At 43.7% G+C, this 18,742-nt stretch overlaps 1 protein-coding gene across 3 annotated transcripts in view; it reads right to left on the minus strand.

The window, feature by feature from the left end:
* Positions 1 to 554: 554 nt before the first annotated feature.
* RTCA (RNA 3'-terminal phosphate cyclase) overlaps positions 555 to 18,742 on the minus strand; it is a 225,437-nt gene continuing 207,249 nt past the window's right edge. For all 3 annotated transcript variants that reach the window (XM_069641582.1, XM_069641584.1, XM_069641583.1), the window contains exon 12: positions 555 to 1,402. In XM_069641582.1, coding sequence (XP_069497683.1) covers positions 1,304 to 1,402 — 99 coding nt within the window. In that variant the 3' untranslated portion in view covers positions 555 to 1,303. The remainder of the gene's footprint in view (positions 1,403 to 18,742) is intronic.

Below are 18,742 nucleotides of genomic sequence, written 5' to 3' on the forward strand. Positions count from 1 at the left end.
ATCAGTAATAATCCGAATGAACTATTAGAGGCGGCCTACGCACAGCATGTGAATCTGAAACCAATTCATACTGCAAATACTACATCACATCAGGAAGGAACAAGTTACTTACCTGTAACTGTTGTTCTCCAGCATGGGTCTGGCATGGATTCACATGCTCATGAATATTCCCCGTCGTCAAGTTTTTGAGAAAAAACGTGAAAAAATAGCACTAACGCTCGAGAGCAATAGCACGAGGATCCCAACACATGAACGTGCGGTAAAAATCTGAAGATGGCTGCCAGAGGCGGGGCTTAGGTAGAGGGCAGTCATTGGCTGTGGTCAGTATGACGCAGAGACCAGTGATTGGTTACTACTACGAAAGACAGATCAGAAACGAAACTGATACTGGTTTTTTCTTTACCGAGGATTCCCAGCCTGACGACGGGGAATATTCATGAGCATGTGAATCCATGCCAGACCCCATGCTGGAGAACATGTACTTTTTTTCCCAGCTGCAAACCAAACAGTTTGTAGACAGAAAGCAACAAAAATAATTGCATCTCTTTAACAAGTATGTTTTTCTTTGTTTTATTTGAAATACATTTTCAAAAAAATGATTACAGTACACAGGCCTATTAGGCCATTACTATTTTGTTATGACCAAAACAGAAATTAAACAGTTTTCAACAATGCAATCAAATTGTTTTCAGCATGGGTACTCTTTCAAAAATGTCCTAAAATATTTGTTAATGGTGCAAGAAGAAAACTAATGACAACTGTATTTCCGAATCGATTCAAAGTACAGTTTAATGTGGAAAACCATGGTTCAGTCTTGTAACCCTCATTTCCAATGTGGTCGGACCCACCTAAGAAACATTTCCAAATTAATCTGGTCTGTTTGCAAGTTCTTTTACTACGTAGCAGGTTCGTGGGGGCTCATTAATCCACACATGCTGTAGATATAAGTCTTGGAACACTCCCTAATCTATTCATTGATTTCTAGTCACAACTGAAAAGAGAAAATGTTTAAATGGCAGGCATATTTATTCAATTTCAGAAAAAAAGACAATATGCATCCGTATTCCATCTATGGTGTAAAGTTTGGCTTCCCGTCAGCTTTTATTTTGATCATCCAACGAAAGCTTTCACCCAGCTATTCAAAAGTAGAAAGCTGAAATCAAAATCTTAAGACCCAATTTTGGCTGAACAAAACTATTCAGCTCCCAAAGCAAATAAGGTTATTTTCTCTCTTCAGAGGACCCTTGTGAAGTTTCATCACCTCAAACGAAGTGCAAGGTAAGAGTGGGACATCATGAAAACACTACATACTCGGATTGATCAGGCCAATTCCTTGACATTCTATAATGTAGTTTTCGGCCTCTGGATCTTGATCTTCTGATTTTGTCACTGAAAATGTTGCCTAAAGAAGGAATCACAAAAAAAGGTTAAGGATCAAGTAATATCACAAAAAGCAGACCACTTTCCACTATAAATCCACAAAGTTATATTCTCGTTAAGGAGGTCCAGGGCCTGTACAGTCCATTACGTGCATATCATTATTTGGAAAAGTTACATATTTTGGATAAAAACGCACATTGAATTAATTGCCAGCTAGCAAAATGTGAAGAAAAACACTGCAACACTAATTCCTGAATCTTAAGTAAAATAATTCAAATGAGAAAGTCGATAAGAAAATAAAATGATATTAGTGAGAAGGGCTGCAGAAATGCTGCTAAGAAGGGGAAAGTTCCAATAAAAGGTACGTGAAAGAATTACAAGTAGCAGGATTAATAACAATGCTGGAGACTTTCAAATAACTGGTCGCAGAGAAATACATGTGGTGGAGAGAATTAGCCCTGTCAGTGGACCAACACAAGTAATAGTAAGTGTTGTAACTCCACACTTGAAAATGATCGATTAGTTACTGTTATGAAGGAAAGATTTTAATGTTGATGTTTTCCTCCCATAGACTTCAAAGGGACACACTCTCTTTTTGCTATTGTCTGCTTCCTGTGTTGACTTTTTGGAGTTACGCAAAGCCTCCAGATTTACTTCCCTTGCTTTTTTCTCACTTTTATGGGGAAACTGATCTGTCTTAAAACTGTCGGTACTGGGAGACCCCAGCTCCTTTAGTGGAATTCTTGTATTTTTAAAACATCACACATCCACTTAAAGCGAAGTGCGGTTACGATACTTTGTATTCTTATATCTTTTTCAGTTGCGGCCTTCTTATTGCAGCCAGGATGGGCTAGTGGCAGCAGATATTTTAGTACCGTGTTTTTTATTATTTAATTGTGCACTTTTGCATTTTACTGCACAATGCCAACAAGAGTACCATATACTATGAAAGGGCCATGCCACAAGTTGGTTACCTGTCCTTTTGCCATTTTGTGCCTTGCTCTTCTTTCCTACCCTTTCAAGCCCGGAATTGCTATATATGGGACCGCCTTGCCAGCTCCTGCTTTCCCAGGCACAGTGGCTTTCTGGGAATGTGGACAGATGTGGGGCCTCGGCGTGTTTGGACCAAGTTCACATCCAGGATGTGCTAGCCAGAGGCTGTCCATGATTGCACAGACCCTGCCAGTTTGAACAGTGCAGATCCTTACCATTGGTGGGCTTGGGGTGTAACTTCAGTCGAATTCCAGGATAAAAGCAGGACTTTTGCAGCAATTTGATAGATCATCAGTGAAGTTGTTTGGGGAGTTTTCCTTAAGTCCATTTGAGGTAAGACTTCATAAAACAATCCCTTGGTATACAGGTCCCCAACGCTTAGTATAAGTCTGTCGTACCCAAAGGATCGTGGAAATGTTACATTCAAAATATACATTTATTATTATTCACACAAGGAAGTTAGATACATTCTTATTTCACTAACAAACACACACAGGAATTCTTAATACTTTTCGAAGGTGATTACTTGAATAGTAGTTGCTCGCGGTTAGAATTGTTTCAGGGTTTGACACGAATGACTTCTACAGTTTTATCGGTACTACCACGCACTCGCGTTACTTCACAGTTATAAAGTAATTTTATTTAGTTAGCAAAACTACATAAGATAAAGTCTTTAGGAAGGAAAAAAGGTTGGTTTTACACACAGCAGCAGAGCTTAACGTCCTAGAGACACTTTCCTAGCTTCTAATCCTTTTAAAGTCCAAGCCCTAACTATATGAAAAGGTCAGTGTAGGAGTGGAGCCAAAGTCTTACAAAGTAGTAGAATAGCAAAACTTCCACAGGATACTTTCAGTCTCTAGGATAAGATTACTTGAGAATATAATACAATTTAGGAGGACCCTGCGAAAGGACTCCCTAAAGAGACACAAGCTGGCAAGCTTGGGTCAGAGGTAGAGTGGTCACCCTGGACACCTCTTCACACACTCCAGTCACCCTGAAGTGACTTATTCAGTTCAAGGTAAATTCTACCTTTCACCCCACAGTACTTTAGGTTAGAAGAAATAAACGTAGCTGGATTCTCCTCTGTGCAGCAGCGACGGACCCGGTCTCCCGATTCCTCGGTCAGGTGACGAAAGAAAGGACTCTGAACGGGATGTCTCAGCAGCAGTCTCGAGAGAAAGGAACCTGAACACAGATTACTTCAGTCTCCTTGGTCTGTCTGCGGTCCTGGCTCCTTTTCCTCAGCACCAACAAAGGACGGTATTCGCCCGGTCGATCTTTGCTTCTCAAGTCCTGCACTCTGGTCAGGGGATTTCGATGAGTCAGATCGTGCCTCTGGAGTTCCAACTGGAGCTTACCAAAGTTCTGGACGGATTTGGCCTTTCAAAGCCGTTGCACTGCAAATGGGTCGGAGGTCTCCTGGTATTCGCGGGCTGCAGCTCTGGAGACGCACAGCACCTCAGGAGATGGCTCAATATTTAGTACGTCTCAGGGCTGGTTGGTCCCACCAGCCAAAGGGAAAAAGCCGTCCTCGCCAGAGCTCCTCTGTCGATGAGAAAACGGGGTCAGGGCAGCAGTGTTCGCTTCACAATGATTGGAAGGGTCTGCAAGCGTGTCTGGTTGTCTTCAGCTTCTTTCTTCTGTTCCTGTGGCCGAATTGCTTTTTATTTGGTTTCCCCACACACTCCTCTGCAAACTCTCTCAGCATTTTATAGAAAGGAGCGGGAGGCTGTCCAATCAGGACAGCCAACCTTCCCCACACCCCAGTGGGATTGGTTCCACTCAGGCAGATGAAGGGCAGGGGAGTGAAAAACTCCTCCCCCACTTCCTGCCTGCCCAGACACACTGGAACCTAAGCCAAAGGCAAAACGCACACACAGATCCCCTCTCCCAGAATGGTAGAAGAAGGGCTAACAAAGAACAACCACGATCGAAATAGCAAAAAAAGAAAGAAGCCACCATGTTGGAACATAGTTGACCCTATTGGGGAAAACCGAGATTGTGAATGCAGTCTGCGGTAGAAAATAGCACAATAGTTGCTAGAGCACATCCACTTCCACCAGCCATAACTATAGAGTTGTCTCTGACTAAAATGCCACAGGAGCAGAGAGAAGGGGGATACACAGTATCCCCTTAGCACGCCACCTAAGGTGGTGTGTGCTAATCTCCCAAAGTAGTATCCCTCTATTCTTAAGAACTTCAGTTAGAAAGGATAAGGACCAATCTCAATGGAGAACCCAAAGGGTTCCCACAGCAACACTGCACATAAGTTGCTGTGTGCTGCAAAAATTAAACATGGATGCCTTTAAAGAGATATAGAGGAAAGCAGACTCCATGGTAAAGGTAAAACACAGACTAGAGTTCCAAACGTCAGAGCAAATAAGAATGAATGATGGGAAAAAGGCTCCCCCTCATTCAGGATAGAAAGAAAAAGGTCCAGAAATCCAGCAAAAAGTGCTGGGAGTCTTACAAGGAGAGGAAATGAGGAGTAAAGACCCCCCAAGAAGAAGTGCAGCCCACTGATGACAACCATTGCAGCTCACCAGAATTGCCTCCAGCTAAGTCCCGGTGAAGCCCGGCTCCTCTCTCCAGAAGTTGCTCTCATTGATGCTTCAACCCTTGCCCATGGGAACAACCTGTCCCGATAGCTGCACGAGGATCTGTGGCAGCTGAATGTCCCTGGAACACCCGGTGGACTAACCAGCTCTGTCTTGGGCTACCTCCCTGCAGCTGTCACCATTTAGAGAACCTACATTTGAACTTGGCAGATCTTCAGTTCATCGGGCTAAAGAGAAGCTGCGCATACCCTGCTCCTTTGTTTGCACCACAAGAATTGCCTGACGCCACCCGATTCTGGTGACTCCAGCTGCAACCCACCTTCTTCATGTCCAGGCAGTCCACTAAAGTCACCTTTGCTGCGGAGGTCTTCATCTTGTCATGCCAAGGGTGGCCAGTCTCCAGAACCATCAAATAAAAGAGCGAAACCGCCAATTATTCGGACCCAATCCTGACACCGAAAGTGACCTCTGCACTTGCGACCCCCAAGACTTCCCTCAATCAGACCAAGCCTAGATTTAAGTGGGCCCAGCGGATTTAGGAACCCTTGAAGTGGTTGCTGAGGAAATCAGAGTAAGGGGTGCGTGTTTGCATTCTTTTTCCATAACTGTTCTAACCCCTCTGCCATAGGGGTGTATGGGCATAATGTCCTAACCTTATCTCTCCCTTGCATGACGTAGATCGGTGGTTGTCTGGTCAAGGACCTCCTCCCCACCTCACCCCCAAGTCTCCTCTCTAGTGGTAGGATTGGGAGAGAAACATATGAGAAGTTTACATACCTTTTTATTCACCTTCTAAACATTTACTCACAACCGTAGGCTTTGGCAAATCACATAATACAACCTACTGCAAAGTATACATTGTGGAGATGGTGTTTTTTTTGCACTAGGCCCCAATTCTTAGCAGGGTTGGACTTAAGACTTGGGATGTTTTATTAGGTTTATCTGTGGGTATTCTTCTAGCTTTCTATCAAATGACTTAAGTGGCTCCAACTGTTTCTAAACTATTTTCCTTGTTTTTTACTTGCATTACCATACACAGTTATTACAGGGTTGCTCTTAACATTGCTTGTCTGTTTTAAAGGTAAAGTCTTGGCGTTCTGTTAGCAGAACCTCCCCAATAAGTGAATGTATATATGTGTATGATAATAGAAATAATAACGTGTATGGGTTCGAAAGTAAATCTGTGCGCTAGCAACCACTCCTGTTTATAGTCAACTCTTGAACAAGCAGCGTATACCCTTCCACAAAACCCACCCATCTAGGGTTGTGATATGGTAAAACTCGTGAATCTTAAATGGATGACTCGCGCTCCAATTTATGTACATATATCGATTAGCTTTTGTTGTCAAAATTTGAGGAATAATAGTATGTTGCAGAAATCCAAATTATTCCTGCTGTGAACAGCAGGAATACATTGGATTTCTGCAATATACTATTGCAAATTTCATTATTTCCTCAAATTTTGAGAACAAAAGCTATTCGATATATATACATAAATCAGAGCGCGAGTCACCCATTTCAGATGCATGACTAGTATGTGTATGATAATAGTGCGATATTTACCTTGGGTTTTTATTGCTTATTGTGTATTCAAAGCTCTAATAAATAATTGTATATTTTTGTACATCTTCTAACTAATTATAAGACTACTCTGCATGTATCATTGTAGCCCTAGACCACTCTCAACCTTTGGGGTCTACGTCTTGCTGCTCGGCTATTCCATCTCGACTAGGTTTGGCTAATCATGAGGGTCTTTTCCGTTCACCACAATAGGTTGGACTCCAAACCCAGGGTTCATTCTGAAAATCCCTCTTAATATATTGGTGCTCAGTGATGGGAAAAGGTGTTTGGCACTCAGTGTAGATCAGACCGTTCCTGATGCACAGAAGAGTTTTAAAATGTTTTGGCCCTGTAAAGGTTACTTAACATATCATAGAAAGGAAACATACACTTCGGAGACCCTTTTCCAACACAAAGTTGACTTTAGAAAAATGTGCTCAGAAAATGGCCTACCAAATTCTGGTGTTAAAAGTGAACTATTGCAGAGATTGGTGGATCACCAGGTGTCTAATAAGAGCAGTTTTATGTTTACTCTCCTCTCCTAGTAAGACCCCCCCCCCAGCACTGTTTGATGGACTTCCGGACCTTTTTCTCTTCAATGAGGGGAGTTTCCCCCCTCCCTCATTCATTGTTTTTGCTATGACCATGTTCATTGTGTTTTTACTTTATTTTTATGGAGTCATGCTTTCCTCAATAACTTTGAACAGGCATCTGTGTTTCACTTGTGCAGCACATAGCACCCTATGTGCAGTGTTGCTGAGAAGCCTTTGGCCTCTCTATTTTACATTCTTTGATATTCCTTAAGAACTACTGTTCTCAAGGTTAGAGGGATACTTTTTATCCTTCTTAGCTTTTCCTTTTGAGAGATCAGCACACACCACCCTATGTGGAGTGCTGGTGGGTTACCTAGTATCCCCTTTCTCACAGCTCCTATAACAATTGTGTTACAGTAACAACCCTAGAATTATGTCTGGTGACAGTATTTCTTGTGTGGTTGTTCTTTCGTGGTCCTTCTACCATCCTGGGAGGGGGAGGTCCGGATTTGAGTTTGGTCTTCGGCTAAAAACCTTTGTGTAGCCTGCCGAGGGTCCATTGTGTCTGCGAGGACAGGAAGCATGGGAGGATCCCAAATCGCTGCTATCCTTTGTCTTCTGGTGTACCTGAAAAGAACCAGTTCCCACTTGGGGGCTGACGGGTCCTGATAGGATTGAGCCACCTGTCCCTTTCAGTAAACAGCAGGGAGAGTTTGCAGGGGTTGAGTATGAAATCTTGATAAAAGTGGAGGTTCCGGAGGTAGAAGGCAAGTTGACCACTAGAACAGAAGATCCGAAGCAGACTACCAGAGATGCCTGCAGCCCCTCGCAGTAACGACGAAGACAAGTGCTGTCCTGACCCCATTTCTGAATCGACAGAGGAGCTCCGAAGAAGGGCTCCGAAGAGGACGACTCCTCTTTGGCTGGTGGGACCTACTAGCCATAAAATAACCTGCAGAACGAGCCATCTCTCGACATGCTCTGACCTTTCTGGGTTGCAAACCGCCAATACCAGGGGACCGTCAGCTCCAATTGCAGTGCATCATTTGCCCATGAAATAATCGTCCCAGAACTTGGGTGAGCTCCAGTTGGACCTCCATAGACTAGATCCCCCTCCTCAAAGTCCCCTCACTAGAGTGCAGGACCGAAGAATCGAGGCGGATTGTCTGGATGGTAAAGGTTCATCCTTGGAGCTTGTAAAACTGCAGACTGACATGGGAGTATGTACGTGGAATTCCTTGATGAGGAGTCCTTTCTCTTGACTGCTGCTGTAAAAATGCTCCCAGAGTGTTAGGCAGAATTGCTTGCAGTACCCTCTGGGGCCACCACCTACAATTAGGACTACAGGTGTAAGCAAATTGGTAGCGAGATGAGCAGCCAGGCTTATCTCAAGAGGGAATGTGAGCAGTACAAGAAATTACACAGTGGTCTTACAATCACAGTGGTTAGAGTAGACACTTACACTCGAGGTTTCTTGGTAAAACACTTCTACATTTATTACACAATCATTTAGAAAACATTCACTAGAAGGAGGCAACTAAATATTATACACAAATATACTTCAACACAAAACTAATAATTTTCTGAACAATTTAAGTTCCCCTGAAATAGGAGCTAAAGGGCATTTTAGTCACTTTGAATGGGAAGCCAAAAGGCACAAGTTAATAGAATAGATCACAAATACTTTCATAGGCAGTGCAAATAGTTATAGTTCACTAGAGGACTCGATTCAGTTCAATAGGCATAGGCCAAAGTGAATGGACTAGTGTCTTTGATAGGAAAGAGCAGTTCTTGAAGTAAACGGTAAAGTCTTTGCCAAAGTTCTCAGAAGTAGTTTGTACGAAAAAGAATCATATGTTGGGTCACAAGCTGATTAGGCCTGTAAGTTTGGAAGGTCCACGAACTTTCACCGCAAGAGAAGCGTACTCTCAATCAGGTTGGCACAGTACCTTAGTATGAAGCAAAAGATGCAGCTGAAGACGTTGGTTCCCTGCAGTTCCTTCAGATCTCACTGTTCCCGAGCCTCGGTCATGATGACGAGAGGGAGGACGTCAGGGGACTCCTGCACTGCACAGGATTATCGGAAAACACTGACAAAATTGAGTCACTTCAGTTCGAGTAGCTGTTCTTCAAGCACACAAGCTGGTGTCCTTCCCCCTGGTTAATCCTAACCAGCTTTGAGAATGGTATCCATGTGACTTATGAGTTAATTGGTCCCACCAACACAAAGGAAGAAGACGTCCTTGAAGGGGCTTCTCTGTCGAGATGAACTTGGCAATTCAGACCTGCAGCAGGGCTTCACCGGTCAAACCAACGGTCCAGGAGTTGCAGCAGCCGTCCTCTTCCAGCTCGTCTTCGGTTCTTTCGTTCTAGTGGTCGACTCTGCTTTCCAGTCCAGGAGACTCGCCTTTTAAACAGTTTTCTCCCATTCATTCCAGTCTAGCTGCCACTCACCCAGCAGGGTGGCTGTCCTTGCCGGACAGTCAGCCAGCCAATCACGTCAGAGTGTATTTGGGTCTCCTAGAAGACTAAGCACATCGAGTTTCGGGTACCTCCCTCACTTCCTGCCCACCCCAGACACTCAGACGTCAGAGGCGGTCTTCAGTCCTGAAGCCCGCTAAAGGCATGGAAACAAAGGGACCAAACCTGGTTTGGGGCGCAGAGACAAACACTAGAAGGACCTTTCCAAAAAGAAATGGTGAAAAAAAAATACTGGGAACCGTTTAAATAAAAGGGCTTAAGGCGCCATCTTGAAAAACATGGCCCCCGCAATTTTTAGCTACCTAGGTTCACGGTCAGGAAAAATCATGGTAGTTTGTTCTAAAACCACTGCCACCAGCCATTTCGATAGAAAAGGGTAGCTTTTGACTGCTACATGAGTTTCTAGAAACAGGGGATACTAGGTAACCCCTCCAGCACTCTATAGGAAGATATTGTGTGCTGGGTCTAGGAATTTAAAAAAGAATAGTAAGTCAATTTAAACTTATATTCTCTGGGAAACAGTAGTTTATCCCAGAGAAGGTTTTTAAACCTTCGGGAAGTCTAAAAAGGCATCACTTAATCACTGCACTGAGGGTGCTGTGTAACACACATGAAAAGATGCCTATGGAGTTATTTTAAAACTCCATAATCAAAGAACACAAACATACATCAAAATACATGAAAGAGTGGGAAAAAAAGGCTCACACTTTACAGGTAAACAAATCAAGTCCTCAAAATCCAGCAAAGTTGCTGGGTGCCTCGAAGGTGAAGGGAATTAGCACATTTATGAGAATTCCCCATAACAAACAGAGTCCATTCTTTCGTCACCACGACCAAGGAACAGGAGACCGGGTCCACCGCTGTTGCACTGTGAAAGAATCCAGCTGCATCTTCACCACTCCTGAGGTACTGTGGGGCTCAGACATAAACTCAGAATAATTTAAAACAGATTTCATAGCTTATACAACCTGTAGCCCTAAAATGTAAGAGTGGGGCAGCCACTTGAAAAGAATACATACAACGTATACTGTCATTTTACTTGCATTACCTTAGCTCTGCAAACCTAAACATGTGGGCGACAGGGCCTTAGCGGCAAAATGCTCTTAAGGTCTGTAGCTCAAAGCAACGACAAGGAAGTTGTGGTGAGCCTGCCTTAATTTGTTTATCCGATACAGGAAATGGCCAGTTAACACACAAGGCTTGCATGGCCACTCTTTACATTTGCAAACCCAAGTGGTTCTAGAGTTAAACGAGAATTAACAGCTAACAGGGAAGATGATGGCACCTTGCGATAACAGATTGCCGGTTAAGATAGATTACAAAGGAACACGTCTTTATAATGCTACAAAGTTCTACCTCTAAATGTGACACCCATTACTGTTGAAAAGAGCAGATATGACAAAACCACACATGCAGAGTGGTCATTTTGCAGGTAATAAGTAGTTGGCCCAGGACACCAGAAAGGGAGGCAGAACAGAGGGCTAGCAGATGTGAGTGCTCATTGTGGCCTGAGGTTCTGGGGAGAACCGAGGATAGCCAGGTCCAAACGAGGCAGAACCTGCCAACCACAGACGCAGCAGCCTGATTTGCACCAGACTCCTCTCTAAACATGAGTGTCAAGTAGATGCTTCTTGTGTGCATGGAGACTAAAGGCGACTAGTGCGTAGTAGCTTAATGAAGGATATAGGTAATCAAACACCACTTGTTCTATTATTTACCCATGCATAGGGGCATGTAACTTGGGTCCAATAGGTCAATGAATCTCTTAAAAACCTATGTGGGTGGGTAGAAGACCATAAGGTAATCCTCTTGAAGGCATGAAGAATTTAGTCATTCTGGAGCACATTTTTCCTTCATGTTCTCTGGAGCGCAAACAGCACTTAGCTGATTAGGGGTTAGATCCTAAGAGGTAAGCTTTATTGCTGCTGACGAGAGAATTTCCTACAGGGTGTCCCATAAGGACCTGGGTGCTTCTAGTAAGCCTGAGAAGATGGGACGATGCAGAAAGAAAAGAAAGGGGACCTAAAAAGCCTGGTTCCCATAAGGACCACAAGCGTTTAAGGGGGATGAGTCAAATGGAGATTTTGTCTAGGATAGTGGGATTTACGATCCCAAACGAGTCTGGCTACACTAAGCACGCCTCCCTACATACACAGAACCTCAGGCTTGTGTGTTACCTATGGAGTGAGTGACAATGTGAGGGGTACCAGATGTAATGGTAAGACCATGGGGTCCACTCTGTGAACGTGGCCCTGCCTTATGATGAGGGGAGTATTCTCACAGGGGCAACTCACTTTTGACTTCTTGCTCAGAAGCGTTGGAGAATAAGTAACTCTGGTGTCACTTGGGTCCTAAGAGTAGCAAGTTTCTGCTGAGCATGCAGCCATCCCTGTCAATACCAAGTGCCACTTTTAAGGTTTGTGTACTGGTAGATGGTGCAGATACCACTGCTATCAGGGACACTGGAGCTCGTTTAACTGTGGTGGATTCAACTTTGGTAAAGCAGGAGGAGCTGGCCAGCGCACCTCTAAAACCCACCAAGTTAGCAAATAGCCCCCTCAAACATTCTCATAAATACTGTCACTATAGCATTAAATGGGGGAGTGGGTAGGATTCCTTTAGGCGTCCATAGGCAAGTCCCAAGTAGAATTCTGCTAGGAAATGATCTCAAAGACCTAGGTTGTGTGGGAGATACTGCAGAACGACCAAATACAAGGCCACACACAAAGAAGGCTACTTTAGCCAAGTCAAAGGGGAAACCCAAGGCCAAGGAGTCACCCCCTAAAGTACCAGGAACTGCCGTTGAGGTACCTGACCAAGCATCTAAAACCGACAAGGAAGAGGCATTACCTGGTGTGTTCTGTCCCCATGAACACCCCGAACTGCACAGTTTACTTGCAGAAGGAGGGAAATTCTAGGAAGAAACTGTCAAGGTCAGAGAGAATATCCAGCTTTGGAAGGCCTAAGGAGACAGGCCTGCTTCCAGTTGGAGCATGAGCTCCCTGGGAAACACAGATCTAGTGGGAAGGTGGGTTGCTCTAAAGCAGATCCATAGAGTCCACAGCAGGAGACCATAGGAAGTTGGTCATCCCTCAGTCTGTGAGACCCTACCTCCTGCAGTTGGCACAAAAAATCCATCTTGCAGATCAGCCTGGTGTCAAGAGGACTAAGCAGAGGTTATCCATGTATTTCTACTGGCCCAAAATGAGGATCCAAGTAGAAAACCAGCACAAGAGTTCACCAACTGGTCAGTTGTCTGGCAAAAGTAGAGCAAAGATCCAGCTACATTGGTACCACTCATCGGTATACCATTTGGGAGGGTAGGGTATCAACATTGTTGGTCCTCTTGATCCCACTACATCCTCTGGCAGGAGGTTTATCCTAGTGGTTGTTGATTATGCCAGCAGATATCCTGTGGCCTGGCTGCAAAATTCTTCCCTGCCACTCGTGATTGGTGAGGAATAGTTTGCATGGGCGAGTAAGGAATTGGTGTATATTGGTCCTGAATTCCCATAAGAAATCATAGTAGGATATGCCCACTCCTGCACATAAATCTGTACACGAGTACGTGCAAAAACTGTTTTCCCCACCTAAACTGACCAGGAATTTTGTAGTATAAGTAATCCTTGATTTGGGGAGTAAGATACCCATCACCAAATCCATAATCTTCAATATTTATCTGCAATATCATTATGCCAGCCAGAATGTATTTTTATTCCAATGTCCGATAAAAAAGGTGATTAAGTGATGGAAAAATTAATGCAAGGCCAGGTTCGGCTGTAGGGCACAATGCTCAAAGAGACAGTGGCACACATAAATGTATCTGAGTAGCTAGCTCACAGGTTAAGCGCTTGCCTTCGACCTGGGGTAATACTGAGTTCCACAAGTTTGCATATCAGCAAGGCTCAATCCCCCCTCCATCCTTCTGGGATTGATAAATTGTGTACCATTAAATTGGGTAATAGCAGCTATAATTACAGGATTTGCAAGTGTGAGAAATCCAGCATGATACATTATACAAAATCCTGATATACTTATTATTGCTAAACTACTTTCCTTGTTCTATGTTGAATGGGTACTGTTTGGGGTCAGAAATGTGAGGCGGACAACTTTGGCAAGTTTTTTCAAAAGATGCCATTTTATTAATCTCAGAAGGGATTTGATAAACGCAATGTTGATTTCTCAGGATGTTTCCACAATGATTCACAATGTGATTTTGTGGACTTGCCACTTCAACACTTTTAACCACACCACAGTACTTCAATTTATTTTATTTATTTATTTTATTTATACCGTGCACAAGACAAAGCCCAGAGGCATTGGGGCACCAACAACACATGAACACAAAGAAGAAAAAGAATCAACAGGGAAAAGTGGAGGTTATGGAAAGCACGAAATTAGATGGTTGCCATAAATTTACTCAAATAGATACGTTTTCAGCCTGCTTTTAAAGATCTGCAGATTAGTGCAGGATCTAAGATCCAATGGAAGGGCATTCCATATCCGTTGGGCAGAGTGAGGAAAAGATCTGTGCTCCACATAGGAAAGACAAGCTCTTGGTGTTTCTAGCAAGCCAGTGTTGTTATGAGTACAGGGAATGTGGGAAAGGGTTTGCTAAGAATGCATTTCCTATTTACCACCAGAGAACACATAGAGGTGAGAAACCATATGAGTGCACTGAATGTGGGAAAGGGTTTGCTTGGAAGAGATATGTTATTAACCACCAGCGAACACACACGGGTGAGAAACGGAGGCAATCTACATTGCCCAGCAACAGAGGTGCATTTAGTAAGCACCAATCTGCCGGCAGGCGTAAGACGCCGGCTGCTACCCTTCTGGAGAAGGCCCGCAGGAAAAGGCCCTATTTTGCGCCACACTCACAGTTGTATCCATCCCACGGAGAGGGCAGGAGCCCTGCTCGGCAACAGAAGCATCAACGCAACTACACAGCGATCACAAACAGCTGATTGCTGCTACCGCGATGAACTTGCTCCCCCCTCGGTGTGAGGTGAGCTGATCACGGTGCCATAAGGCACTTTTCTCTTGATTTTCACCTTTGCCTTGCCCACCCACGGCACCCACCCCACCTCAATAAGGAATTACCTTTATTTTGTTGATTTCGCCTCCAAGCCTGATTCCGCCTGATTTTAAAATGGCGGACGGCCCGACTGAGGCAATCTACGTTGCATTTAGTAAGCACCAATCCGGCAGGCCGAAGACGCCGGCTGCGGCCCTACTGGAGAAGGCCCACAGGAAAAGGCCCTGTTTTGTGCCTGTTCGGCGCATAGAAGGCGCGGTGTGGCCCAGTCCTTTGGTCCTTATTCCTAAAGGTACGACACTGTGATTTCCATTTCAGTCAACTGCTAGCAGCGACCAGTGCTCCAAGTATTAAATGCTGTATTGATTCAAAATAATTGTGACACACTCTGTTGATCTCCTTGCACTTCAGGCATCTTTGGGACTCTAATCCGCTACACAGACTCTATACATTGCAACCATAACTATATGCTAGACTTAAGTTTCGTGAGCACTGACTCTTTTCGGACCCTGAACACACTGAACATCACTATCCCAACAGCTAAACTATAAATTTGCACAGTTTTGTGGGACTACTTGTTGCCTATTATGTGGAATATAATGGCCACCTTCTATACATATTATGGTGTCCATACTACCTCAACTATGTTTATGATTACTACCTCTTCTTATGCCAGTATGACACATTGTACTGTCTAACTTGTATACTCCTTATAGTAGACTAGTCTTGATTAATTTGGCCTACTACATAGTGGTCAATGTTACCTATCATTTGCTGATGCCCTTCGGCTCAACATCAATTTGAATGATTACTGTTTAACTGCCTACTTTAACCACTGCTTGGTCGTGCCGTTAGGCTATATACATAGACAGCTGACTATAATTGTATGCCTAGCCTCCTTCAGCTCATCCTGTCAGCCCCCTCCTTATCAGAGTACAGTATACTAGCCCACCTATTTAGTATTTGGCCCTTACCGCTAACAAGCCTATACTGTGATTGTGCACAAACTTTCTACCACGCCAAACTATGTATGTACATAACCTTTCAATCAGCTGCCATCTGACTAGACTACTAACTCAGCCTAGCATGCTACTTGAATTGAAGCTTATGCAATTTGTTATTTTTTATTTTTTTATTTTTTTTATTTTTTATTGGTTTGTACAAACCTTTAAAATACATCATTTGTCAGAATCCAATCGTAAATATAAAGCAAAACAAGACTAGACAAGGCAGAGCATATAAGCATGAGATAAGCATGAGACAAAGTTCTATCCTTTTGTCAGGGATCAAGCCTTTGGTGCCAGCAGAGCCTTATCGAGAAGGTCCCTATGGGCTTCATCTAAAGGTTTACACAGTGTTAAGCACTACCCTGAAGTCCCTGTACTGCGGCGTCAGATAACTCAAGGCTCCTTTCAATCTCATGCAAAAATAAGGTCAGCACCCTTGTCAGTTTTGTGTTGGAGCCCGTAAACATCAAGTGCCACCATTCTTCAGCACTCCTCAGTGAGTATTCATTTAACATTTGGCCCAAGTGTTTAGTTCTTAAGGATCTATGGAAAGGGCAGAATAGGACAAGATGTTTGAGTGTTTCAATGCAGGTTTTACAGAACCTGCATACTGTGTCTAACTTGTCCCTTCCAGCCCAGTTCTTTGTTCGTTCTTTTGTTTTAAACAGATTTAGGCGAAATCTCATGAAAGTGGCCCTCCTCCTGTTGTCTGGGAATAAGACCACATAATTTTGCGATTTGTTAAACGCTCTTGCTTCACTAGGGGCATCTCTCATTGTTTTCGAAGTCCTTCGGTCTGTGCTCGTTTGAATCCAGTCTAGTTCCCAAATCTTTTTCTTTACCATCAGTGGATTGTCGTGCAGCGTTTTGATATTTGTCTCGTACATGGTCAAAAGCTCTTCACATTTTTTTGACCATATGCCTAACAGCCCCTCTGGGTTCGCATTTCCAGGATTGCTCAATATTTTGTATTGGGGAGCGGCATCAGGCAGCGTGATTTTCCTGAATAGAGCCAAGGCATTCCACGCAATACGAGCCTCAATGGATATCAGGCCTAGCTCGTATCGCAAGCACACTGTTGAAATGCTATTTGGTAGGTGTAAGGTTTTCACCCAGAAGATGTGTTCTAGGGTTGACCAGAGTTCTACTGGACACCCAAAGGCATTTTCGGCAGCTGGGACAACCTTCTGTTGGTAGAAGGATATCACTGGCTTAAGCGAGAACTTCCCATATTTTTTATTTAAGATCATGGCTTGGGAAGCAAAATTTCGGCATTTTGTTTTCGCAGTCTCCACCCAAGGGCTGTCATTTAAGTTTGTGTTGACTTGCATGCCGAGATATCTTGTGCTTTCTACCGTAATTAGTTTCTCTTTTCCTAAATGCCAACAGAATTTATTGCTTTTCCGGTGACGGCCCGTTTGCAGATTTTGCAGCGTCAGAATTTCACTTTTTGTGTTGTTGATGTACAGGCCGTTGTTATCCGCATAGCGTTCTACTGCGTACATTTTGCGCTGAAGGCCGATTGGAGTGGTGTCTAGCAGGATTAGGTCGTCAGCGTACAACATCCAGCTCAGAACAGAGCCATGTATCTTAGGGGAAAAGGATTGAGGCTTATCGATAGCAATGCCGATGTCCGAGAGGAATAAATTAAATATGATTGCCGCCAGGGGGCAGCCCTGTTTAACTCCACAAAAGGTGTTGATTTCTTCTGTAAGAGTTCCACGTTGTTCAAGGCGCACTCTAATGGTTGTTGCAGTGTGGATTTCTTTAATGGCGGCTAATAAACTCTCCGGACAGCCCCAGTTTGTCATCTTGGTCCACAAAAGTTCTCGGTCGATGGAATCGAAAGCATGGGAGAAGTCTATCAGGGCCAAGTAGACCTTTTTGCCAGATCTAATTGCTTCCATCTTCAGCAGATTTATTAGCAAGAGGTTTAGACCACAGCCGACCCCTTTTACAAAGCCCGTCTGTCGATCGTCAAAATGGTTGGTATCTTTAATCCATTGTGACAATTTCTGTTGGAGCATTGTTGCATACACTTTGCCTAATACGTCCAGAAGCGCTATTGGTCGGTAGTTTTTGGGCTCAAGGCGATTTCCTTTTTTGAAGATAGGAACTATTATTGCAGATTTCCAGGAGCTTGGAGTTGCACATCTTCTGCTGATTCGGGTGAATAGTTCTTCACAGAACTCTGCCCATTGCTCGGGATTTTGCTTTATAGTAAAGTTAGTAAGGCCGTCCGGCCCTGGGGCCCTTGAGGCGCTCATGTTCTTGATGATTTGAAGTAGATCCGCTTTGGGAAAAGTGAGGTCCCATTTTGTTAGATTTGGTGCTGACGGGGACATCCATTTCCCTTTTTTGCTGTACAGATTTTCAAAATGTGAGGTCCACCCTGCTTCTGAAACTGTGTTTGTCGTCAGTGCTTTTTGGGGAGCTCCTTCATTGTTAATTAGGCTCCAAAATTCAGATGAGTTTTTATTTCTCATCTTTTGCAGCATCAGTTCAGCATCGTTTTGGAGTATTAGAGCCTTGTGAGAGCGAATCCAGTTTTTGTACTTCTGTTTTGCAGCATGTATACCTTGCATAGACGTTGTAGGATCTTTGATTTTTAAGTGTCTGATAGTTGCACGAAGTTCTCTTTCTCCTCATAACCTCTGCGTCGAATTTGTGTTTATTTGCAAATCCAGGGTTTCTCGATCCGTGTTTTTTTTCCACAAACAGTTTGAGAAGATGAACGTATTCCACTCCAAGGTCAGTCTTGATAAAACTTTCTGAGATTTTGGCGACTTCATCAGGGTGGAGTGAGAGCCTCACACGGTTAGGCTCTACCAAGATCTGATGGTTCCAGCATTTGTTAAGAGGTTGTTTCGAAGCTTGCAAGGTTAAAATTATCATCTCATGATCACTTTGGGTCATCTGTTTTACTACAAATGACAGGGTTGATTGTTGGATCTTTTCTGAGACGAAAAAATAGTCCAAGGTGGATTTTTGTTTGAGTCGTCTCCATGTTGGTGCAGCAGGTATGTCTCCGGCAGTATTTCCATTAAGCATTTCAAGATCTCTGGCTTCCATTTCTACCATCCATTTTACGGCCAGGTTATTTGATACATTGAGGACTGCATTGTTTTTCCGTCTTAGGTCTATACAGTTGATATTCAAGTCTCCGCATATGATTATGTTATGTGACTCATT

The sequence above is a fragment of the Ambystoma mexicanum genome, chromosome 1q, assembly GCF_040938575.1.
Source record: "Ambystoma mexicanum isolate Mex_15411 chromosome 1q, UKY_AmexF1_1, whole genome shotgun sequence".
In the NCBI taxonomy this organism is placed as follows: domain Eukaryota; kingdom Metazoa; phylum Chordata; class Amphibia; order Caudata; family Ambystomatidae; genus Ambystoma; species Ambystoma mexicanum.